At 53.2% G+C, this 26,100-nt stretch overlaps 1 protein-coding gene across 2 annotated transcripts in view; it reads right to left on the reverse strand.

Annotated features, from left to right (window-relative positions):
* Window positions 1-325: 325 nt before the first annotated feature.
* The window catches only part of B4GALT5 (beta-1,4-galactosyltransferase 5), a 47,637-nt gene continuing 21,862 nt past the window's right edge, over window positions 326-26,100 (reverse strand). For both annotated transcript variants that reach the window (XM_071572969.1, XM_071572967.1), the window contains exons 2-9: window positions 9,933-10,067; window positions 6,753-6,866; window positions 5,787-5,911; window positions 5,210-5,326; window positions 4,227-4,414; window positions 3,704-3,826; window positions 3,146-3,247; window positions 326-1,319 (exon numbers count right to left, since the gene is read on the reverse strand). In XM_071572969.1, the coding sequence (XP_071429070.1) occupies window positions 1,172-1,319; window positions 3,146-3,247; window positions 3,704-3,826; window positions 4,227-4,414; window positions 5,210-5,326; window positions 5,787-5,911; window positions 6,753-6,866; window positions 9,933-10,067 (1,052 nt within the window). In that variant the 3' untranslated portion in view covers window positions 326-1,171. The remainder of the gene's footprint in view (window positions 1,320-3,145; window positions 3,248-3,703; window positions 3,827-4,226; window positions 4,415-5,209; window positions 5,327-5,786; window positions 5,912-6,752; window positions 6,867-9,932; window positions 10,068-26,100) is intronic.

The following is a 26,100-nucleotide window of genomic DNA, read 5'->3' on the forward strand; positions in this document are numbered from 1 at the left end:
TGCCCATGCCAGTGCTGCTCTGACAGCACCTCATGTGCTGCTGGATTTACACAATAAATACAGCCTAAACCAACCCCCCCACTGCTCCAGCATGTTCCAGGGTGATGACAGGACGCTGCTGTCTGGAGAGGGCTCGTGCAGCTGCTCCATGCCCAGGATGGCACATGGGCAGGGGGGGCTGCCCCAGGGGCTGTGCTTCCCCAGCACTGGGGGTGGGAGACCTGAGCAACCTGCCACGCTCAGTTGCCATCCGTGGGATACAGAGCAACTGGCAAGGGATTGTATTCCATATGGCTTCTGGATTAATTTGCACATCATCTTGTAAAAGGGACAGAAAAGGGAGTTTTTTCATAAATATTCTCATTTCCTCACTCTCTCTGGAAAAAGCCACCTCTGTGGTTTCTGGAATGAGCAATGATGTGGCTGTATTTCTCACCCACTGCACTGGAAGGTTCAGGGCCCTGTCCCACAAACATTTCTGCATATGCACAGCTGGAGTCATGCAAGTCTCACTGGCTTAAAAGGGAACACCTTGCACAAGCACAGTGATGCACACACAAGTGTTTACAGAATTCAGGACTAAAATGAGTGACCGTATGTAAACCTCTAGCTTGGACTTGAACCATAGGAGAAAAATAAAAAGGGGCAATTTACAGAGTGTATTTACACTTACACTTCTTTAAGAAGCGATTCTCTTGTATATACTTCAAGCAGGTCATTTAAAAAACCGCACAGACACAGAACGGCATCAGAAGTCGTTTGATCTCCCACCAGGGCAGTTCCAACCAAACTGCTGCCGGTGTTTGCTGTGAAGAAGCCACAGAGTCCCTCAGCTGGGCCACTTCCCAGGGGAGAGAGCGCGGCCCAGGCGAGTCCCAGTGCCAGAGATTGCTGGGGGAGGAATGTGGAGATGAGAGCAGCAGGTTGAACCGTTGTCCTGAAACCCAGAAAGCAAGTGGCAGAGAAACTAAAGAGACTGCTGAGCTCGCTGCCCGGTGTGGGGCTGGACTGGTACAGCTGGGGCAATTTGTGCGTGCACTTTCAGCCTCATTCTCCAAAATACTGTGATCCTTCATTAGACAAAGTGTTGCTTGTCCTCGATGAACCTTGGAAAAGAAAGTCTAGTGTGGTGCTTTCTTGGTGAAGGGCAGAGCAAAGTTATTTTCTCCACTTAGTATTCGGGTACCAGAGCCAGCTCCGGTGTCAGGTTAACAGTGATGTTCTTATACAAGGCGTCATATGTGACGTTTGGAAAGTAGTTCAAGTTATTGAGGCCATCCAGGACTTGCCTTTCTTTCGACTTCCTCAGCAAGGCGTACCTGTGCAGTAAGAACCACAGGCCAGAGTCACTTCCCTGTGTCCCACAGCACCCTGCAAACTCCTCCCAACACTACCAGAACACCCTTCAAAGAGCCAGTCCCAGCAGCAGCTGCAAACAACAAACCTGGAGCCCTCAACAAAGGCAACCATCACATTAAATACTTTATGTTGGTAAATGCTGGAAAATTCCATAGAAGTCCATCACTTGATGAAGGACAAAGTGTTTGCTGTGCCACCAGCAGCATTCAGCTGCCAAAGCTACCTGTGACTCCTGCCCAAACCCTGTGGGTCCCATTCCCAGGAGGGGCTGAGCCCGGGCATCCTGCAGAGCCCTCACCAGCCACAGCATCCCAGAGCAATGCAGCTGATGGGTGATGTGTCCTTTCCACTTTTAAGAAACCAGACACAAGCAAGAGTAGAACCAAATGGCTTTAATCCAAGGGATGGGGAACAAGGAAGTAAAAGTAATAGAATTATGGTTTAGGGAAGGAAACTGCAGCTGGTGCACAAAACCAGCCTCCATCACATTTAGGGGGAGCATGATGAGATATAAAAGGTAAGGGAATGTGCACATGTTGGCTCACCTGGGTGAACTCTGCCCTGCCCATCTCCCCCTCCCACCACAGGGACCCACAGCTCCTGCTGACAAGGAGCCTGGACTCCTGGCTGAGGTCAAGAGGAGACCAAGGGAGCATCAGGAACCAGAGCTCAATCCCACTGCACTGCCAGCCTGCCACGCTCCAAGGGTTTGACTAAATATGACGTTTTAAGCCAAAAAGCAACTTCTCTTTTTCTAGAGTGAAATGAGAGAAGCATCTCTGACTGGCTGCATTCTGTCTGACAGAGAAATGAAAAGTAGGGCTAAAGATGTGTCAAATGGAAACTCCCCTAAAAATGAGTCTTCTGCTAAAAAAGACCAGCAGACCACTGAAGTGTCTGCCAGCAGCAGCCTGGAGCCCCTCTGCAGAACACAGCTTGCACTGCTCGTTCAGCAGCTCCTCACCTACAAGCTCCTGCAGCTGTTGTGAGAAAGTACTTCTCTGTTTTGGTGTTGCACAGTTTTCAGAAGTCTCAAATTCCACCATGGTCTTCAGGGAAAAGCAGTCAGTCGACCCTTGTACTCCCCAGAACAACCCTGGCTCTGGGGGAATGGGGTTGGAGCCCTCCTAAAAAGCCTGTGAAAAGCTTTTTTCTCTTTTGAGAAAAAAGATGAAATGGTCCCAACAGGACTTGTCCTCTTTTGGTACAGGGGACAGTTACTGCTCCCAGTGGGTGTCTGAAGGAGAGCAAACCCTGAATTCAGGGTCTCTGTTACACCCACTCTGGTTTGGGACTAAGAGGCAGGAATAGAAGAGTGGAGAGGGTGTTGCTGTTGGACTTTGTGAGTGTTCCCAGGGACACTTGATGCTTTAGCACCCCCACTCCAGGACAGCCCCTGCTCTCTGCCTTCCACAGGCTGAGCAACACCTTCAGCACTCAGGTCAGGCTCTTCTACAAACACTGAAGCTTCTCTGACATCTGGCATAATCCACCCCTTCAGGAACATTTCCCTGGAGATACAGGACAGGCCCCCAGCCTGCCATGCTTACAATCCCCTTTTGGATGGCATTCAAGCAGCCAAAGCCACAAAGCAAGGACCCCTTGTCACTGGGACATGGAATATGAAACACAGGGATGGAGGAATCCAGGCCATGCTCTGCCTCTACCTCCCTTAGTTTCCTTCAGAAGTTCAGGCTGTTACTGCCTTCCAATGGCTGCAGGGAGCCTCCTACATTGTACAGACTCTTGTGAAGGAATTTAGGATTCTTAAAAAAAATTTACTTGCCTTCCTAGGAACTGCACTTCTCCCCGATGATGGTGGGGAATTGATTTGTATTTCCCTGTGTCTCCTTCTGGTCGAGACACCGAGTAGCCTGCGTACTGCACTCTGCATTAGAAAGGGGAGAAACAAAATAAACCCCAAAAATCCCTGGCTGTGTTTGCTGTGCTGGCAGCACTTCCAGGGCTGCACTGCCAGTGCTCCCAGGGCTCTGGCTGCAGCTCAGCCTTCCCCCCCCGAGAAGCTGTGCAAAGCTCCAGCCTGGGCTCTGAGCAAGTCCCACAGCACCTCGGGGCTCTCACTCAGCCACGGCCAGCCCAAGCTCAGCAGTGTGGGACATGCACAGAGCCTGCCATTCCCACCCAGCACTTCTCTGCTTCCCACGCACTGCCTGCTGCTGGAGTGGCCCCTGTGCTGGATGGCACTTCCCTGGCCCAGGGGACACATGCACAGCAAGCCCAGCACCTGTGCCAGAAATGGCAACTGTCCCCTCACAGCACATGCCAGACTCAGCTCACAGACCCACACCAGTGCCCAGGGACGCCGGCTGGGCCCATCCCGTACCTGTTCCAGAGGTCATCGTCCTCTCCTCCCCAGCCCCAGAAGGCATTAGGAAATCCATTGATCTTCTGGAACTGTTCAACAGTCAGGCCACTCACCCCACCGAAGAACTCATTGTATGGGAGCCTGAGCAGGAGGGAAGGGGTTAGAGCAGAGCCTGCCAGCCCCGCAGCCCTCCTGCTGTCCCCGCAGCCCTCCCGCCCGGCCCCCGCAGCCCTCCTGCTGTCCCCGCAGCCCGCCCGCCCGGCCCCCGCAGCCCTCCCGCCCGGCCCCCGCAGCCCTCCTGCTGTCCCCGCAGCCCTCCCGCCCGGACCCCCCGGCCCTCCCGCCCGGACCCCCCGGACCCCCAGCCTGCCAGGGGGAAAGCCCGGGCCGCGAGGGTGCTCTCTGCTATGCCCTCTCCTGCTCCCTTTGCACAAAGCCTGAGAACAAACCCAGACTCATCCTCTGCCTTTAAAAAAGAGCCATGAAATCTAGCACTGGCTGCTTAGCTGCCATGGTAGCAGGGAGGAAGAACAGTGCTTACAGGTACAAGTACTTATCCAGCTTGGCTGCAAAGTGCCTCGGCATCTGCCCACACCCGTAATAGTTACGGTCATTTTCTGGTATGTGGTCCACATCATGGAAGATGAGGCAGTCCCAGTCCAAGTCCTTCATTGCTTCCCGAAAGCCAACGTTGAAAAGCATGGCACGGTTAAAGGGTTGGGTTCCAGCCTAGGAGGGAGAAAGTTCCTTCTCAAGGGGAGTCCCTACTGTTTGAGCTCTGCATGTGCTTTCTCAGCCTTGTCTGGAAAACCACAGAGGGCAATCAGCTCTCACATCTGTGCCACAGAAGGAAATGATGTATTGGAGCAGATTAGTGAGACCAACCAACACTGAAATATTCAATTTACTGTGCAGGAGATGAAGTCTTATCACTCAGACACTTGAAAAAAACCCCAATTTTGATCAATCTTTTTAAGCTAGAGCTAAATATGGAGGCACATTTACTGGGTGGATGAAGCCCAATTGCTTAAGTGACAGGTTCATGTACACATCAAGTGACAGTCACGTTTTACATTTATTGAAGTCTTCTAGATACTGTCCAAACAAGAAAATGGCCAATTCTGGTCAGGCCATTCCCATGCCTAGGGGATGCTCCCTGGAACTGCTGCAGGGACACACAAAGCAATGCAGCACCATCTAAAGTGTATTCACCTGGTCCAAACCTGTTTAAAAAAATAATAACTCTTACATAACAGAATTTAAAAAAATACAACAACAACAAACCAAATAACTGAATTTCTGTTTTTCAGATAAACTCAGACATTTCTGGGCACATCTCCCAGGGTGAATGGGACAATTTATATATTGCAACATGATCCCTAAACCTGCCAAAGGTTAGAAGCTGTGCTTTGCCAGGGAATCTCGTTGGGACAGGGCCCAGAGCCACACCTGGGGCACCAGCAGACACACCCCCAGTGCAGCACAGCCCCAGCTGCTGCCCCCAGTGCCCCAGGGCTCACTCACTTGTTCCACGACGTAGAAGGCAAACTGTAAACGTTGCCTCTGCAGCATGGGAATAAGGTGTCTGAAGAGCACAGGAAGATGCTCGTATCGATTGCGGAATGGGATCAGGATCGCCACCTGATGAGGAGAGGACACGGCTCTGACTGCACTGCACCAGGGCCGAGCCCCAGGCTGGGGAGCAGGACTGGCTGGCCTGGGGTTACAGGAGGGGGAGAAGCACTAAACAAGGTGTCTCAGCTCTCCCATGTAGGGCTGAGCAGCCTGAAACCCTTTCCAACTCCAACAACATGGATTCCCTATTCACTTTTTGAGGAGTTGTTGCTTTAGAAAAATTCAACGCCACCTTGAGTGAAAGGGAGACCTGCAGTGCCCCCTTTTCACCTCACAAGAGCGAGGGCACTACAGCAGCCCTTGAGTTCACCAGTTCTTCCCTGGGCTCTGCAGCCCCACACTTCAGAGCTCCCCAGATCACTGCTCTGAAGCTGCAGCCCAGAGATGTTCCCATTAACACCTTCCCACTGCCCACCCAGGGCTCCCATCCCTGACACTCAGGAGGGACACAGGGCTGCCCAGTCACCTTCCAGCGAGGCAGACAGTCGCTCGGCTTCCAGTGGCCTCCCAGCTTGATGGAAGGGTCTCTAGAGAAGAACTGGTGGATGTCCTCCATGGTGATCTCAGTCATATTTATATTGATGGGGCCCTCTGCAGAGCGGGAGAAGCAGAGGGGGCTGAGGAATTGCTGATGTCCTGGGGTGGCTTCATGTGCTCGGGGCAGTGCTTTGCTGCATCCCTGCCCTCCATACCCAGCACTCAGTGCAGGCAGCCTCTTCCTTTCCCCAGCACCAGCAAAAACAATTAGGAAATGATGCTGATGTTAACACCTCCATCTCCTTGGCAGCTGGGCTCTGCTCAGCCTTTGTGGCCACTGCTGGATGCAGCTCCCTGTCAGAGACCCATGCCAGCCCAGGCACCCCTCTACGTGTACAGGTTTCCAGCGGACAAAAATCACACATCTAAGCAGAGAGCATTTTCCCCCTCTTTGGAAATATTTGCCCTCAAAAGCCCAGTTTTCCACTGCAGGATGGCTTTGGTGGAAGCATTTCTCCCAGCTGCAGCTCCCTGGTGGGGTCCAGCCTGTCTCCCACACCAGCCCTGGCACAGCTGTACCCATCACAGCTCAGGGCTGGCTGGGACTGGCAGCACTGCTGAGGCACACGGGAGCCATCCTGCCACCACTGGCCCTGGAAAAAGGCTGGCAGAGCCTTTTCACCAGCTCCCAGCACACAATCCCTCTTTTGTTTGTGTTTGCCAAGCAATGGGCTCCTGCTTCGACAGGCAGAAGAGCCTCCAACACAGCAGGGATTAATTCCTGAGAGCGGGTAAACAATGATTTCCCAGGAGGAAACTGGGCTCCAAACAGCACTCCCATTCATGCCCAGGTGCCTGGCAGGAAAAGGTATGTGGTCCACGCTGGTGAGACTGGGAATGCCACTACTCCACAGGGAGCAGGAGAGGGGCACAGGGCTGTCAGGATGCTACTCACTCATAGAAGGGAGCCTCTCGGGACAGGTGTTGTTGGGGAAGTAGGTAAAGTCTTCAGGAAGAAACGTTGTGGCTTGCAGAAAGGTGTCATTGTGGCTCAGATCAAGAGGATAATCTGGGGAATGGAAAAAAAAGAGAAAAGTTTAAGCTTGAGCTGTAGGCCTATTATTTCCATCCACCTCCCCATGCCACTGTGAGCAGGCTCCAAAGTCTGCCATGGCTGAGGATGTCCCCAGTGGCACAGCTGTGTCCCCAGTGGCATGTGCCTTTCAACCCAGCTGGGTGCTCATCCTCATCCTGGGGCAAGTGGCTGCAGAAGCCGTGACTGCCTTAGACAGCATCACATAAAAGAAACTTTTGCATTTTCTGGACAAAGAAAGAACTTTGAGCATCACCTTTAAGTATCACAAACAGTTCAAAGCAAAGGAGCACATGGCTCTTGGAAGGAAAAGCTACCTTGTGCCTTGTCCCTTCTCTTTTCTAACATGCTAAGAGAAGGAAGTCCCAACGCCAGCTAGGACTGCCAGTGCAGTATCCTACCCAAGGGAATCCTGCCTAGAATCCTCCTCAAAGGATCAAAAAAACCTACCACGTTACACACAGACTTTCATCTGCTTCATATTCTGCAAAAGCAGAGGAGCTCCCGTGCCCCAGCAGTGCCCAGCATGTTTCTCCAGCCTGCCCACTGCCTGCATCCTTTCACCTCCTGGGCAAACCCTCTCCAGTCTGTTACATCTGTAGATATTTTAAGGAGGTTTTCCCTGGGACAAGTCATTGCTGGCCTGATATTTCCATTTCCTTTATCATGCCAGTACTTACCATCACATCAGTAATATTGTTTATCTGCTCAAATAAGTTGTTCCCAAACTATCTTGAGACTCAAGATGGACTGTAAACAGAGCCGAAGGGCTTTTCAAGTATGATAGCTGTTATTTTGGAGGCTTGATACTGCTGGAAATTCCCATAAGCAATTTTCCCCCTAAACTCCCATCACCAGAGCACACTCTCAGTACTCAGTCCAGCCGACAGCACACAGTGAAGCTCCACTTCCCTGTTTTGCACTAAGGACTGTCTTTTTTGCTTGTGGAAGCACAGACTTGACCCCTCTTTGTCTCACCAAACAGGAAACCTATTATGGCATCTACGCTGAAAAAGTTGTAACTTACTTCCTCAAAACAAGAGGAAAAAATAACTAAGAGCAAAGAATAAACACAGATGGATGGTGCCAAGCACACCGTGTTTGCAGAAAACCGCCCTGTGCTTGGTTATTTTGCCATTCAGGAGGGGTATCACATTTTTAAGGAACCTGCCCAGAAGTCAAAGCCCCAGGTCTCAGGAGTACACACACATAGCAGGGCTGCACAAAGAACTGCTCCCTGAAGGGATAACCAGAGGGGCCATGGGGTCTTCTACTGCCCAAATTGGTTTGTGACCTGTGCCAGCTCACGCCAGCAGCAGCATCCCTGTCCCTGGATGTGCAGGGTGTGCTGCCCACTGCTGCCTGCAGGGTAGGATGGGGCAGGACCAACCAGGCGCTGCTCGGATGGTCCAGGTGTCTGCTGGGTCCCTCCCTGCAGCCGTACTGGGCAGGTCTCCTCTCCCAGCTGTCACACTGCCTCACTGCCCATGGCAGCGTGGGGACAATGCAATAACCAGGCACTGCCACCCACCCACATCCCACCAAGGCACCCAAAAACACGCAGGGGGGAAGATTCTGATGCCAGAGTCAATGTCATCCTTGGGCCAGAGTGTCAAGTGCCTTCCACATGTCACTGCCATCCATCCTGAGTTTGCCTGACCTGCCTGCCAGGGAAGGTCACCAAGGACAGGGCACAGTCCTTGTATGTAACACCATCCTCATGGCCAGAGCTCTTGGGGCAGGATGAGTATTGACTGGTATGGGTATGAGGTTTGAGCAAAGGCCGATGTTTCAGCAGCAGCAGCATTGGTATTGCTGGCACTAACACAGTAACCCATTCTCTGTCTGCTGCAGGAGCATACAGCAGTTTTTGGAGAACTCAGAGCCCCATGGGCCAGGGCTGCAGCAGGATGAAGGCAGCATCACCCCAAGCAGCAGCTATCGAGCATCTAACCCTCCCTCTCCCAGGGGATCAGCTACTTCCTCACCCTGCCTCTGCTTTACTTGATGATTCCAGTCTTAAAAATAGCCCTGGGTGGCTGCCCTGGCTGACCCCGTCAGGGAGAGGTGCCCCAGGGTGTCCATCTCCTGTGTAGTCAATAATTCCCCTCCCGTGCCCATCCCCAGCCAGGGCACAGCTGAACTGGTGGCTGAGCTCCTCAAGAGGGACACAGATCATATTTTGTTAATGAGGAAATAATCTTGCCTTAAAAACCTCTGTCAGCCCCTGCTGCTGTGCCCTTGCAGGGTGGGAGCTGAGCTGAGCTGCCCCATCCCTGGCAACAGCCTGATGGCACCGGCACCAGCGTGGGACAGCGGTGACAGGCCAGCAGGGAAGGCACACACTGGGTGTCACCAGCCTGGCAGCAACGCCTCACCCCGGCTTACACTCAACCACGTGTGTTTGTGCTCACTGTACCACATCCAGTCCACAACTTGTAACCCTGTTTCTGTCTATCTGGAGGATGAACAGGCTGGGAGGGGGAGCCTGTGCCTCCGCTCCCTGCATCCTGCCCAAAGTTCAATATATTATTTGTGGCAGATCTCCAGCCAAGTCATCTCAGTTCATCCTTGCATGGGCAGAGTGAAGCTCACAAGCACAGGCTCCTCCACGTGCAGGGAGCCAGAGCTCTGCGCAGGCGCACGCCTGGGAAGGAATTTTTTAAATATGAAACCTGATCCTTGCACTGCATTTGAAGGTGTTTACCCTCAGACTGGTTGCAGCTACAAGTTGAATTCCTGGAAAGCAAAGAGGTTTTCGGCTCAAATCCCATCACTTCAGATTTCCCTGCCTTATACAAGTTAGAAGCATTTGAAATTTTTCTCTATAAAGAAATAAATATAATTTATATATGTAGTATATATAGAGATGATATTCATCTATATATATTAGGTATTTTTATGTTACACATATATATGTAAAAATAAGAGGCAGACAAACCAAGTTCCCATCCTGCATTTACTAGCATAAATTAATTCCTTCAACTTACTTTCGAATGGAGCTGGAACATTTGATCAAAATGACAATTGCTCAAGAAGTACCTGAGTCATTGACACTGCTGTTCCTCTTGGCATAGGCACTGCGGATCACCTGCTCGTACACCTGAGCTCCAATCGTGCGCATGTTCTCGCGGATCATGATGCCCTGGGCTTGCATCATGAAGAGGTAGGTGTTCACTGCAAGGGAGGAGAAAAAAAAGGATATTTCCATGAGCATCAGCTTTTGCAGGAAAGAGAAATCAGCATCTTTTGGAACCATTCCCAGCCTTCTGCCTGGTTTCAGCTCCTTGCTGCCAGGAAGATCCCTGGGTCACACATGCCGTGGTTGCCCAATGGGAGCTGGGAAGGGCTCGGAGTCAGAAGGCGTAAGGCACCTTTGGAAACCCAGATGGTTAACAGGGGAACATACCCAGCCAGACCTGACAACCAGGCTGGGACACAGCACTGCAGCTTCAACAACAGCACCTTTTGTTCCTTAATTAGGGAGGTTTAATTAGGAAATATTATTATAACAGGAAACAAAGCTGCGTGCCTGGAGAAGGGCAGTGGTTCCCAGACTGCAGCACTGAGGGCTTGGCAGAGACACCCCAACGGCCACCACAAGGAGCATCCCTGCACCAGGCTCTGAGCCCCTGGCACGCCACACAGCCCAAGGCAGGCAGCAGCACGAGCCCTGGGCCCCTGGGGCAGCCCTCAGTCAGGTTTCTTCCCCCTTTTCTTCTCTGCTGACCCTGTGCCCTGGCACAGCTCAGGCTGAGCCTGCTTAGGTTTCAGTTTAAGCTGACACCTGGCTGGCAGTGCCAGGCCCAGAGCAAACAGCCCTGTGTCACCAGCAGCTCCCGTGGGGAGAGCAGGACGGCCACCCACGGGGACAGGTGGGCGGGCACCCACGGGGACAGGGGGGCGGGCACTGCGCACACCACAGCACCCCTGGCCAGCAGCACTGTGCCAGCCACAGCCCCTCGCTGAAGTGTTAGGCTTAAGAATTAAGTGGGAATGAAAAAGAAAAATCCTTAATTTGCAGCTAGGGAGGAGGGGCAACCCAGAAGGGCAATTCTGCACTAGCAATTAAAAAAACAGGTCAAAAGATACTCCAGGAGGGACGAAGAGGGCACCGGGCCAAGGAAACAACAGAGACCCTGCTCAGGGGAGGGCAGTAGCTGATGTAATGCCACCAGGAAACATCCATAACAGACAGGTCACTCCTCCAGCAGGCGTATCGCAGCCTGGAACAGGCGGCTGCTGGTGCCAGGAGGGCACAGTCACGGCTGGAGGCACCGGGGCACAGAACAGACACAGCACTGCCGGAGGCAGCACTGCCAACCCAGAGCCAGGGCCACCCACCCACCTGGGCACACACACTGCTGGACCTGCTCCCCCTTCTGCACTCACACATCCAGGCAGCTCAGGAAAGGCCCCCCAGATGTATTTCCTAATCCAAACTGGGTTTTGCATAGTAAGGTAAGTATTTGAAAGGAGGACAAAGCCCCACGCTGGCCCTGGCTGCTGCCTATGCCCAGCCTGCCTCCAAGCCATGGGGAATCACCAGATTTTCAGCAAGAAGAGGGTTAACTGCATTAGATGCTTGACAACTTGTCTTTAAATGCTATTTTAAATGTTCATTTCCATTTCCAGCCCCTCTCTTCCCATGCACAGACCCTTTGAAGTGGGGCCAGTGATGGCAACTTAAGCCAGTGGTTACAGCAGCAACAAGCAGGAGCTTCCTCAGCCCAAGCTGCACCCAAAACCTCTCAGCTCACCCTCCTGCTCTGGGGCCAGCTCTGCAACCCAGACTGAGCACCGGGGCAGCTGGTGCCAGCTGTGACAAAAACATGTGCTCTGGTGCAGTTCTTTGGCCAGATACCCCTATTACAGTGACAGCGAGAGGTAGAGAGCACTGCTCCTGCTCTCAACAGCCAGGAATTCACTCCAGCAGATGTCCAGGGATAAGACAAGGAAAAGCTGGCATTTTGATGTGGCATCACAGGCTAGAAACAAACATAGCTGAAATTCCCCATGCAAAGCCTTACAACCAGTTCCACAACCTTCATAAGCTTGCACTCATCTGAAGCTCAGAGCTCAGTATGGAACCCCCTCACCTCCCAGCCCCAGCAGCCCTGCCTGGCGTTGCCCCACCAGGACTTACAAGAATGGGAGTTCCTGGGTGAGTTGACAGAAATGGGTTATTTTGGGGTTAGTGGTGAATCAGGCTGGTGTGGCCCTGGGGTCTGGGGCAGGACATACAGGGCAGTTCCAGCCCGACCTGCCCGTGAAGGTCTCCCAGATGACCATGACAAGACACAGAAGTTGGGCAACTTCTCCTTCAGGTTATCAGCTCACACCTCACAGCTCTGGCTCAGGAGCAAAGGTGACATATTAAGGGCTGGTGCTTCAGGCATCTGGCTCCCAAGGCCACATCCTACCCCAGTGACAGCATCCACCCACCTGCTGGCACAGGCACTGCCAGGAGGCAGCAAGAACCAGCACATCCAGCCATGGAACAGCATCTTCCAGAGCAAGCAAGCACAGCAGGGCACGGAGCCACACGGGAGAGCAGCATCCCTGCCTCAGCACAGCCCTCAGCACACAGCCAGGCTCAGGGACTGCCCAGAGCCCTCCCCAAAACCCAGGGGCTGCTCAGGAGCCAGGCACAGCTTCTCCTTTGCACAGAGCAAAGGCTGGCTGGAGCCACTCAGCTGAGATGTTTCCCAGGCCCAGGCTGCTGCGAAGGGACGGGGGCAGCAATCCTGCCCCTCCAGCCTGCGCAGAGCTGGAGTTGTGCCTCGCCGATGCTGATCAAGTAATTTTGCTTTCTCCTTCGTTATGCTTTGCCTTGTGGGTAAGAGCAGAACAGGGTCTGGTGAAGCGCCAGAGAACAGGAGAGCCAAATCTGCGCCCAATCCCTGGTTAATGTGAGGAAGAGGGAGGTTTGCCGGGCACAGAGAAAGCGCCGTTTGTTCCCTGCACACCAGGCAGACGGAGCAGGGCCTTGCCACAGCCACATGACACGGCTCGGGTCGGCTGCTGGAGCTGCAGCGGGAATCCTGAGCACACTGTCACAGCAGCCACTGTCCCAGGGGGGCACAGCCACGAACAACACCCGCTTTGTGTCAGGCAGCACTTGCCTTTCACATATTAACCCCTTTAAGCAGATGATTATGGAGATACCCCGCCAGTGATGAGCTGTGTCATCAACATGCCACACACCTCAGAGCCCCCCCCACCAACCACACCAACCCCACCCCGGGGACCAGAGCTCCTTCTCTGACCCTCAAAAATGAACTGCCTGCACAAGATAAGCTTCACAAACACCATGTTTATCCAGAACACGCAATTCATTCAGGTCAGAAAATCGGATTTAAAACACATTATTGCAAACATTTCAATCCCCATGTGCACATGGTGCTTAGATCAGCTCCAAGAGGCTGCCGTGGCCAGGGCTGGGTCTGCACCAACATTTGGGAACTCCAGTACCAAGCTCAAACCTCACTCCTTCCTTTACTGCACTGCTGATAAGCAAACTGGCCATGTTTTAAATTTATTAAGCCTGACCTGGCTGACCCTCCAGAGTCCAGGGCTCCTGTACCCAAGAGGCAGAGTTTCCCAGGGCCACAGTGCCAGAGTCACCACCAGTGGGGCAGGAGTTGCCAATCACTGCTGAGCATTCACTGCTGCAGACACAGCCGTGCACTGTGCTGGGCCTGGACTGTGGCTCAGCCAAAAAGCAATTCTCTGTGTTGTGAGATATTGCTAATCTAATCACACAGGATGATCTCAAAAATTACATTGGCCTTCTGCTTCTCTTCCCTTTGAACACACAGCACTTCAGAGCACATACACAGAGCAGTAACAGCCTGGCTGCAGCCCCAGGACAGTAGGACAGGGACGGCAGAGTGATGGGAGAGGGGGGATGGCCCTTTTTCTATCAACTTCCAGCAGATCCTCACTGCCCACACAGAAAACTAGCAAAATTTAAGAATCCATTTGCCAAAAAAACTGCCTTAAGATTATTCTTGTTGATTCATTAAAGAACAGGTCAACCCCACTGTGACTGGAACACGTGGAAACCATGACAGCCTGTCAGCAGCAGGAGCAGAGGCACACAGCTGCACCCCAGGGCTGTGGCACCTCAGGATGCTGCACCCCAACACCCCTGCTCACAAGCAATAGGGAGGGCAAGTGCTGCCCCAAGCCAGGAGTGGGTGCGACAACTTCTGCCAGGGAGGTAAAGTCCAATTATATTAATGAGCACTGAAGTCTTCCTGTAATCATTTCTCTGTTAGTATTTTTGGAGCACTTCTAATCAAGAAACAGCTGACTCTCTCATGGAAAATTAGTTTTGTCATGATGATATGTACTAGAAGAGGCAACAGTAATTTGCAGCTTGGGAGTTGATTTGGAAGAGCTGAGTGTGACCCATGCGGGTGCAGACACAGGAAGGGGACAGACCTGACACGTCTCGCTCCTGACCCTGCCACACTTCCGCCACCTGTGGGGAAGGACTTTCCTGCAGCATCCCCCAGCGCAGGGGACAGCAGCGTCCCCGAGGCCCACGCTGGGAGGGACAGTCACCGTGCCCGGGGTCAGGAAGAGGGGCCGCGTGGCTCACAGCAGCAGTGCCTGTCTGCGGCAGTATCAGCGCCCAGCAAGGCAGCCAGGCTTTCCTGAGGAAGGAGCAGGTCTTCCTCTCTCTTGAGATTTAGGGCTTTCTGGCACATTCAGCAGTTTTTCTGGCCCATTAGTCCATCCATACTGCAGAAGCACAGAGGGGCTGTTTATCATGGTCTCACAGCTACGTGCAGCCTGCTCCTGCCAGCCCCCAGTTCAACCAACACAGCCACAAACCAGTGCCCAGATGGAGAAACTGCCCCTGAACACTGTCAGATGCTCAGACTGGGCAGAGCTTGTGGGATGCCTCAGCTGGGAGGTGTGAGAGACTTGGAAAGGGTGAGGGTCCCACGGGCTGTGTTCCCAGGTCACCCCCAGCACCCTGCCAGGGCTGGGACATCCTGCCAGGGCTGGGACATCCTGCCCACCGCAGACACCTCCTGCGGGGCCCAGACATTGTGAAACCAGCAGAGTCATGTCTACGTTAAGCCTCTTGCTAAGCTCTCCCAGCAGATCCCCAGCATCAATCCAGCTCCATTAGCATTAGCAATACAAAGGGGTTTAATCAAACTAAGCCTCTAAGGCACAGATAGACAGTTACGATAGTCTTAACTCGTAAATAACCCAACTAGGAAACGCAGCAGCATCCCAGGGCTAATACACCATGAGACCTCTGTCTCTATTAGCTTTCCAGTGGCACCGTATTCCCCAGACATGCTGAGTGCCAGAACAATTAAATAAGAGGTTCCTATTAGTTTTTAAAAATTTAATATTAATGCCATCACTGTTACTTAGCCCTTCGCCTCTAAATAGCACAGGAAGGAATAATTTGATACATTAAATGGTTTAAGAATTAACAGTGCAGCAGCACTGAGCTGGTAATTACAAACCACTTGTCCCCAAAATTGGCAAGTTGGCAGCCTGCACGTGCACAGAGCACATGGGAAGATGGGAGGCTGCAGGGACACCCGGTCAAAACCTCAATATGGGGATTTTGCATCTGAACTGGCTTGGAGAAAAATGACTTGGGGAGGCCTCAGCAAGGGGAGGAAATCAGCATTATTCTGATAGAGCCCAAATTTAATGTACATATTTAAAGTGGCAACTTCCATTTGCAATCCCACAGCTGGCCAAGCTGAGGTGTTTGTGTCAGCCACTCTGAAGAGCACTGCACAGATTCTGGGATACCCAGCAAGAGGAGCGTGGCGTGCTCCGCCACACATGGGAAAACTCAGAAGGCCAAGGGAACTCATGCAGCTTCTACAGCACCAAAGCACCCACGGAAGGAGCTCTTCACCCCAACAGCAGGCAGTGCTGGTGGGACTGAGCCCCACATCATGCAGGCACAGTCACACCCACAGGGACAGTGGGCAGCCCAGGCCCACACAGGTAGGAAAACCAGGAGAACACAGTTTACCAGGGCAGTAACACCAAGGATGGCTGTAAGACCACACGGGGCTTTGCAAATCCTGAGAGCAGCTCCACTCCCAGGCTCTGCTGCAATTCCTTTTTCTCAGGAAGGGTGTACTGACATGCAGGCTGGAGCACAGACCATAACAAGCATCTGCCCAAGTTAAATATTACCTTTCCTTGAGAGATTTGGACTCTCCTACTTTAATTGCCATTCAGGAGATGCGATTGCACATGACTGCATCTCCTGTTTGCTCTCCCTCCCTCTCGCACAGCCATGGGCAGCTCTGCCCACCTCCAGCCGGCCTGCCCTCCCCATCCCGCTCCCTTTGCCAGGGTCAGCCCCAACGCTTCCAAGGAGAAGCGGAGCATCAGCTGCCAGCAGATTCTGTGCACGCAGAGCACGAACGCGGCGCACTCGCCGGGCACTTGTGGGCACCGAGCAGCAAAATGTGCAGTCAAAGGCTCTGGAGCAGCAGTGACACGGACACCGACCCCCGGGCTGGCAGCACCGGCTGCTGCTGCCACGGCAAACATTGACACTTCCAAACATTTACAGCTCGGTGCTTGCTCCTGCGGTTCATTAGGAGACAAAGCGCTGGGAATTCCTGCACCCCGGACACCGTCTCAGCGTGTCAGGAATCCCAGAGCCCCAGCCCAGAGCTCATGGAGGATCAGGACGAACAAACAGAGGGAGAGCTTCGCGTCAGAAAAATAATAAATAAGAACTGAGTGGATGGAGAGGCAGATACTGCCCAGTGCTGTCCTTGAAGCAGGAGGGCAGGAAGAACATTGGCTGATGGGACAGCTCCTCATCTCCCAGGCCGTGGGAATCGGCACGGCTGCAGAAGAGAAAGGAAATCCTGCCACCAACCTGGGCATGCTACTCAAACAGGCAGTCATAGGACATGCAGGAAAAAGGGGACATGTGGGGTGGCACTGCCCAGGAAAGGCAGTCAGTAGGCAGTTTTCACCAACTGAAGCAGTCTAGAATACAGACAGACTAGAGAACAGGAGGCAGGTGAGATCTGGATTTGAAATTTCTATATACATCACACACCAGTTAAATAGATTTTGAAATCACTGAATTGTTAGTTTTCCAAATTAGGAGATTAACTATACCCATTGGAGGTTATGAAATTGTCAAGGTGAAAACAAGAGTCATGGATTTACTGACTCAGTTCACACACTGCAAACTGCACTGTCTGGAGCTTTAACTTTCATGGAGAAAAACAGAACAGGTTTTGTTGTTTAGGCTATTCTTCCCCAAAAAAACAAAAGGCCTGATTTTTCAAGCATGTTTTACAAGTTCAGCATGGCTGAACAAAAAGGGTTATCACATGTACAGCCTCATGTCTGCTGCAACAGAGCTGTTCCAAAGGGGGGGGTCTGAGAGGCTGTTCCAGGTCAGTGGTTTGCCTCTCAGACCAAGCTGGACCATCCCAGTTAACACGGGAGAGGCAGCACACCCAGCTGGCAGAAACGCAGGGCAGGATTTGTGATGCAGCACCAGGACAGCAGCTATTCCTTGCTCAATTCACTGTGACCCACAGCACATCTCCCACTGCCATTTATGGCCAAAGCATGGCCCAGCATGTCCTATTTACATCCTGTCTCTGGAATACCACAGGAAAGCCCAGCTCCCAAGCCTGGTTTGCCTATGTGTCCCAAGGGACCCGCTCCTTGCCATGGGAATGGCAGAACCCAGGGCAGGGGTTCTGGCTGCCTATGCTGAGCCAGTGGCTGTCCCTGTGCCCCTGACCTCGGCAGGGCAGGAATTGCCATGGGGACACCCTCCGCCTGCACCCACCCCGGGCACACCTTGGTGACTGCCCTGATCAGCAGGACAAGAGCCACCTCCAGGAGCTGCAGGCTCTCATCCGACCTGAGCCTGGGCATTCCCACTCCCTGCTGGGGCTACAGGGCCCAGAACCAGGTAACACATTGCAAATACCATGGCTAGTGAGAATAAAGCATTCCACAGCTGCTTCTGCCCTGACAGTACAAAGGCTGATTTGCAGCAAGCACAGTTTGCACCATGGACACTGCATGTAAGGAGGGATCCCTCGAGACTGTTCCTGTTGTGGTTTCTTCTCCATACATTGCCAGATCCTGGGAAAACAGCCATCCCAGCAGCCAGGGAAGGAGCACAGCCTCAGCCCCACCTCCACACTATGGATCTGCCTGGCTCGTCAGCCCTTTCAACTCCTTAAAAATTCTCCAAGCTGGAATTCTTCAATCACGTGGGATTATTGTTGTCCGAGATTCTCAAAGGCAGCAGCTCGTAGCTCCCTGCCAAGGGTACTCTCACCATGCAGTTCCATTTAAGACCCACAGCGGCTTGGCCTCCACAGTCAGATGACAGAGTTGTTCTTGTCTGCAATAATTAAAGGCTGCACTGCAAACAGTCCCTCCAGCTGCTGTATTTTATTAGAACAAAAAAGCTATCAGAGAGAGGGTGCAACTTTGAACTTCCAACACACAAACCATTACCGATGGGATTTTGTAAGAACTCCGATGTCCTAAGACATTTATCAGCTTTGTTGTGAGCTATGTAGCCTTGGAATACTTAACATTTTTATAAGATTTTCTTCTGCCTCAGTAAGTAAACTGATAATACAGCTGTCGTAAATAAATTAACCAGTTCCATTATCAGCATAGGGAATGTCTTCATCAGAAATAAATCATCCTTCTATCTATGGACTTATTTAATACCTAACTAAGAGACTGTCCCTCAAATCACAGCCTGTGAGATGCCTTCCTATGTGGCAGCAGAAAAAGCAATGGCTTGAGTCTATTTGGCATGCCTTGAACAGTGGAAGAGGAAACCCTTCCTTCTCTCACCCCCCAGACATGTCCCTTCAGGGACCAGACCTGGGTGCTGGGCACAGGCAGGGCCCTGGGCAGGGACAGCCGGGCAGAGCCGAGCCCTGTGCCTTCCTCCCAGCATCGCCCTCCTCTCCTGCCTCTGCCGACTCGTCCCTCCTGCCCTGACAGGGCCAACATTACCAACAGTGTGGCCACGCCGGCGCCAGGCACAGGAAAACCTTAAACCTTATCACGGGGAGGGGGAATAAAGTGCTCTGGCGTCAGAAAGCAGATTCGCACCGCCCTGTACCACAGCACCACACTCAGAGCTGTGCCTGAGCACTGCCATTAAGTTACACATTAATCCCAGATAAGCAGCAACAAGGCTATTGAGCCCTCGAGCTCAGCCAGGGATCAGCGTGGCCGCAGCCCCGAGCAGTGATCCAGCCCGGGGACATCGCCGACTGCAAGGGACAGGACACTTGTGGCCTCCAGACCCCCCCACGGGCTCTCTTGGGTTCATACAAACAGAGAAGGGCCTGATGCAAGTTCAGAGGCTGCCTGTGAGCAGGCTGTGGGAATGGGGTGCCGGGTCCTGTATGCCATGTATGTCCCACCACGGGCAGGAACAGACATTGCCTCCTCCTGCCCCGTGCCAGCAGCGATGGCTCTGCAATTGCCTGGGGACATCCAGGACAAAGTTCTTCCCTCTCACCCCCTCTTACAGCCCTGGGGGAGGATGAACACACACAGGGAGTGGCACATCAGGGAACCCCCTCCCTCCATCCCACTCCCCCCTAGAAACATCTTTAAGCTCCTCTCACACAGCAGGAACTGAAGGTTAAGAGAACTGAGTGTCTGCCGAGGGATGTTGACCACTTGTTCATCAGTATCACCAAAAGGGTAGAGAGGGGAAAAATAATAAACTAATCAATTCCAGCCTGTCTGCGGCCAGAAGCCAAGCTCTGCAAACAGGAGTCAGATATTCGGCTACCTTGGAAAAGACAAACCCGTTGGGAACAGAGGACAGTGCTCCCAGGTGGAGCAGACAGAGGGGCTGGGCAGGCAGTGAGGACAGGACTCCTACAGGCCAGGACAGCCTTACAGGGCCACGGGGAAGGAGCTTGTTGGGGCTGGTGTCCCACAGACCCTGCCACATCAGCCCCTCTGGCCCCCCTGGCCATGGCCCAGTCCTCAGCAATGCTGCCCACTCTCCTCCTCCTCCTCTCAGCCAAAGCACCAGCCATTCCCTCCATGCTGGATAACAGGATTTTAGACTACACCAATTCATCCACTCAAGTAGCCCGATTTGTCCAGGCTGTGTTTGCTTTCCCAAGGTATTACAGCTGAAGACTCTCCTCCCCTCTGCCCCCACACAGCTCAGCCCTCAGCAGCCCCATAAACGCTGTGTCGCTCTCCAGCACCATCCCACGATGTGGGGAGTTGTGATGTCCCTCTCCAGCCAGGGCTGGACACCCCATGGGAGCAGCTGGGAGAGGGCAGCACAGGGAAAAGGGCTGGTGTCAGCATGCTCTGTGAGCCCTGCTTTGCCATCAACTGTCTGCAGTGCAGCAGCAAAACCAGAAAGTCACCGTGGCGTTTCTCCTGTTTTAATTAGGTGAAAGCAGCGTTAACTCAGAGCACCCTGAAGCTGGGCAGCCTCCACCCCCCCTCTCACCACAGCTCCCTCCATCTGCTCTTGCCCTACGGCCTTTCCCAACCCAATGCACAGAACAACCAGCCCTGGAGCTGCTTGCCAGGGCCAGGTACCAGCAGAGATCCTGCTGCTGCAGCCTAGAAACTGTCAGACCATTTGGTACAGCCCAGGACACTGGGAGGCTGGGCTGAGGGATGATTGCATGCTAGCAAGCCTGCCCAGGCCTCTGGAACACAATGGGATGCTTGACCAATCCCTGCCTGTAATTACACATGCAAGTTAGGGCAGGAAGATGCATAATTGGTCTGAGCTGGAGGAGAACTGAGGCGGCGCCTCATTTGCAGGTTTGATTAGCAATAAATTAAACATGGAACACTTTACACCTGGCTGTCACACAAGATCCTCTGCCAGCCCTGCTCCAGGCTCAGGCCACATCCAGGAGAGACAGGGCAGCCAGGGCAGGGGACTGTGGGGTGGGGCCCATGGCACAGGTGGAACATGGCCAAGGGCGTCCCTGCTTTTGTTCCGGGGTTATTCCTGCTGCAGCAAGTGGTGAGGCAAAGATGGAAAGAGGTCTGAGAGTCAGAGGACAGAGATGTTTGCAAAGCCCCAGCACTGCTTTAGGTGAAGAGGAAGAAGCAGTGATGCTGTGGGCAGAACCTGCTGCTGCCTGAGAACAGTCTGGTTCACCTCAAAGCAGAAACTGCCCATCATCTCCATCTCCTCCAGCCAAGCCTTTTGGTTGGGCTATTTTCCATTCTACAGGTAGGGCTGACAGCCACGTTCACCAAGCAGCACAGCCAGGAGCTGTGGTTGCCCTCTGTGCATCAAACAGCAGTGAGACAGAAGCTGGTTCCTGGAATAAACTTCTGTTTTAAGAAAGTGAAAAGATCATTTGAATAATGAGTGTATTTTCAACAGCGTGCTCAACTGGGGCACTTCATTGCATGCAGGTGAAGCAGAGCAGAGCACTCAGCTCAGACACGGCAGAGACCAACACACCTGTCATGGCCAAAATCTCAGCCTTTGCAGGAAAGATATGCCACAGCATCCTGGACAATGCCCTTGCCCTGCCACTTCAGGCAGACCCTCACAAGCACAACTGAGAAGCAGAACAGCTCTTAACTGGAAAGTCATTTTGCCTCCACACCTGTCTACAGTGCCAGTTCCTGACCATGGGCTCCCCCAGTGCAGCAAAGGCCAGAGCAAGGACCAGTGAGTAGCTCCAGGCTGGCAGCAGCATGAGCAGCCTCCGCTCTGTTCCTCCACAACCAGCACCAGCTTCTGCAGCACCACAGCCCAAACTCTGCGGGGTTCCCAGGGCCACGCTGTGGTGGGGACCAGGACAAGGGGAGATGAAACCCTGGTGAGCTCCAACGCTGCTGGCAGGCACTGCAGGGGGTGTGGGGCGCTCTGAAAGCATTGGAGAACCTGGGCTCTGTGGCAGAGCCACACAAGCACGCTCAAGAGTCACAGCTGCTTTCTTAGAAGGTGGAAGCTTGACTGCCAAATGCCAGAGCATCTCCCTTACCTGTCAGCACAGAGCTTTACCTATCTAGAAACATGGTTTCAAACTGAAAACTAGAACAGAAAGCCTTTTCCCCCAAACCCTCCATGACAGTCAATGACTAACAACATTTGCACGTTCATACCTCCCCATCCGCTCAGACTTCTCTCTGGTTTTGCATTTGGTCTCTGCTGCCGTCAAACCTGCCTGCTGACCTTCCCTTTGCAGCTTCTTCGAAAGCAGCCCTGCCACACCGGCACACGGCTGGGGAATATTCCCACTCAATAGCTGGGCTCCAGGCTGGCAGTTCCAAGGGCTTTGATCCGTGCCAAATAAGGCAATCAGCTTAGCCCTTGATTAAATACATAGCATAATCCACCTAAATCTTGTTAGCCGAGAGGCAAGTTGCTCGTCTCACTAGTTATGGGTGGCATTGTGTGTCACTGCCAGGCAGTGGGGCTGCAGCAGCACAAAGGTGCCCCTCAGGGCACATGCTGGGTGGGCAGCAGTGCTGGGGCAGCTGGGGACCCCAACGAGGCTGCTCAGCAAGGCCATACAGATTCAAGGCACAGAAGTTCAGGGATCCCTCTGAGAAGCTTCCCTTGTAACAGACAAAAGCCACCCACGGAAAGGGGGCTGCTCCCTCTCCAGACCAGGGCACCCGACAGCCAGCAAAGCCCTAACACAGTCCAGGACAAGAGAACCCCCTGACCCTGACCCATGGAAGGAGGATGCACTGCAGCTCTGGGAGCATTTCACACCACAGCAGCTTCTGCTTCCTCGGGATCCATGAATCAGTAACCCAGCACTGCAGAGCCCCAGTGCCCACGGGGAAGCACATCACCACAAGGGCAACTATTCCCACTACCAGACAGGCCAGAGCCCTGTTGGGAAAGACGCAGGTGTGCAGCAGGGTCAGCCTCACATGAACCTGCTCCAAGGGGCAGCATCACTGTCTGGCTGCTCTGCTCAGCTCTCAGCTGAGAAAAACAGGAACAAGCAGCACTATTTCCTTCTCGGGCCTCTCTCTGCTCCTCTCCATTCCCTGCACGTGTTCATGCCATTCCCAAAAGCAGGACACAAGGGAATGAGGCAGTGTGGGAAGTCTGGCTAAAGGAAACCCTCCTTCTCCAGGTGAGTCTTGCTCCTCTCCTGCTTTGGCTCTGGGATAAAATTTACAGGTGAGTCTTTCAAAGCCTAAAGATGCAGAACACTGAGCAAGGGAAGAGTATGAGGATGCTGTTTCCCAGCACTGAAGCTGCATGTCCCCACTCCTCCACCAGTGAGTACCCCAACAGCTTCCACCCAAAGTTATGCTTTGGGAGAGACAGGAGAGATCTCCCAGGATTACAGTGTAGGTGTTACTGAAGTCTTTGGAAGAAAAATTCTCTGAAAAGTGCTATTGCTCCCTACTTCCCTCTGGGTTTCAGACCCAACAGGTGGGGACTGGCTCTGCAGGGAGATGACCCACCAGAAGCTTATCCCAACCCAGAGACAGGAGCCCTGCAAGTTTCTGTTCCATGCTGCATTAGCAACTCCAGTGTTTCCTACAGCAGCCAGGCACGTTTCAACAGCTGGAAGGATTTTAAGTGAATTTAACCACGTTAACACATTATGTGGCTTCTGTCATCCCAATTACTCTAAAAACCCCAGGTACAGATCTTGAGGGGACTACAGGAAGGAGGAATGAAAACTATTTAACAATTGGTAACGAGGGAAAAAAAGTCTTGGTTGCAATCCAAAGCACAGCTCAGGCAGACCAGGAAAGAACTTCACAGGATTTCAAACTAAAACAAAACAGCCAACAGAGGCAATATCTGCTTTCTCCAAACACTAGCCAGGAAGGCTGAGCAGAGCTCAGCTTGCCAGTTACCAGCTGGCATAGCAGGAATTGGGCTTTTGGCACTGGGATCCTCTCCCTGAGCTGGGCAAGGGAAGGGCTGCCCGCAGAGGAGGCGCGATGATAAATGACAGCAGTTGAGCACTGCAGGGGCATTTCACCGCTTCAGAGGTTGCTGCTATAACAATCTTCTCTGACTCAGCAGCTGAAAGGGATGCTGGGAAGGAAGCACCATAAAAAAAAAAGTCATGCATTATTAATATGGACTCTGGCAGCAAGACATGAGTTGGAAAAACACTGAGGGGGAAAAAAATTACTGCAGAATAAAAGCAAGCTGCATGTGTGGAAGCATTTCACACTCCTGTGGGAGCTGCTGCAGCCAGGGGCCACCCTGCTCCCCCCCAGGGATCCCAACTCCACGGGAACCCCCGTCTGCCAGCAGGAGGGTGATGTGCAGTTTTGCCCCTCGATGTAGGTCTGCAGTCCTGGGCAGAACCCACCACGTGCCCTGGGCACGGCCACGCTGCTCTCCAGCTGCAGCAGCTCTGGCTCTGCTGCCACGGCACACAGCCACTCCAGCAGCTTTACCTGCCTTGCTCTGTGCACCACTGGCTGGCTCCCTGCAGCTTCCCCCTCGCATCCCAGCCCCTGCAGCCCTCTGGCCCTGCCCTGGCCCTGCTGCTGGGCGTTCCAGCCGGAGCAGCTGCTGCAGGAGGTTCTGAGCCACAGCCTGCAGCCTCTGCCAGGGCCTGCTGACGCAGAGGGCACGGAGGCAGGGACTGAAATGCCTTCCTTTTCCTGCCAGGTAGGGAGGGAAAAAATATCAGTTCACACTGGACTACCTGGAGCACTACAGTGTTTGCTTTCCTCTTCTGTTCCAAATGCTTTGTACAGGTTTCTTCAGAGGCACTTCATAAACATTAGTGTTCATGTAGCTGTCTGCTCCACTTTGCACCCAAAAATCTTGGCTCCCACCCTGCTGATATGTGGAGACACCACAAATTAAGAGTGCACATTCCTGTATTGTGGGTACCCCACAGCCCTCACCAGCCTGTCCCCCACGGGCACCCCACAGCTCCCACCAGCCTGTCCCCCACGGGCACCCCACAGCCCCCACCAGCCTGTCCCCCACGGGCACCCCACAGCCCCCACCAGCCTGTCCCCCACGGGCACCCCACAGCTCCCACCAGCCTGTCCCCCACGGGCACCCCACAGCCCCCACCAGCCTGTCCCCCACGGGCACCCCACAGCCCCCACCAGCCTGTCCCCCACGGGCACCCCACAGCCCCCACCAGCCTGTCCTCTCAGTGCAGGGAACCCCCTCAGCCCTGCCCAGGAGCCTTCTGGCAGCATATCAGCAGAGTGCTTGGTCTTCAGCCCCTCCAAAGCAAAGGAGGTGGCTAACACAGCACCAGGTTTCAAGAGGTTCCTTTCATTTGTTTGTATGGCAATAGCATTCAATAAAACCAATCAATTATTTTGCCATAATATTCCCTACACTGCCTGAACTGCTCGTACCACAGCCCAACCCACAGCAGTGCAGGGGGATTTGCCTGTATTTGCCTTCTTCCATTACGTGTGCAGTTGTATCCTCCGTAAGAAATATTTTCCAACCTTTACCTTTTGGATTAGAAGGGCACAGGGAGGAACAGCTTTACAGGTGCTGTCTCACACACATGTGCCTTCTCACCAGGGCAGAGAAACAGCAGGTTTAACAGCACGAGCTCCCACTGAGCCAGGAAACTGAGGCACAACCCAGACTAAAAACCCACACCCCATGGAAGAAGCCTCTTCCCTGCCACAAGAGCCGGGGGTCAAGGTGGGCACCCCAGCTTGGGTCCCCTGTGCTACAAGGGGGCCTGGCCAGCACCCCAACAGCACCTTCAGAGGGGCCCCAGGATGAAAACCCCATTTAGGGCAAGGGTTCTGGAGAGGTTTGTCCAGTCCAGGAATGCCACACACAACCACAGACTTGCAAAGGGCAGAACACGTTGGTTTTGCACCTCAAACAAAGACCTAGAAAAATGACCTTTAGGAAGTCACACCATGTGGCCACACACCTTCAGCTAAGGCCCCAGCAAGCAAGCACTGACCCTTCTCACCTGCCCCATGCAGCCAAGAGGGAGGCAGGAGCTCCAGCTGAGCTCCTTGCACCCCGAACAGTATTTATGTGCTTTGGGGAAACCATCGAATATGGTGTGCTCGAGCTTGTGGCTCTATACAAAACACCCACAGTCAGTACAGAGCCCAAAGGATCCCCCCAAACCTGCATCCCCCCAGGTCCCTCCTTCACTTTAGCAAGACCAGGAAACCCCAGAAAATTCCTTTTGTAATGAAAAAAGGGGCTCACAGCCCTGCCTGTCCCACTGCACACCCACAG

This window comes from Pithys albifrons, chromosome 18 (assembly GCF_047495875.1).
Source record: "Pithys albifrons albifrons isolate INPA30051 chromosome 18, PitAlb_v1, whole genome shotgun sequence".
NCBI lineage: Eukaryota > Metazoa > Chordata > Aves > Passeriformes > Thamnophilidae > Pithys > Pithys albifrons.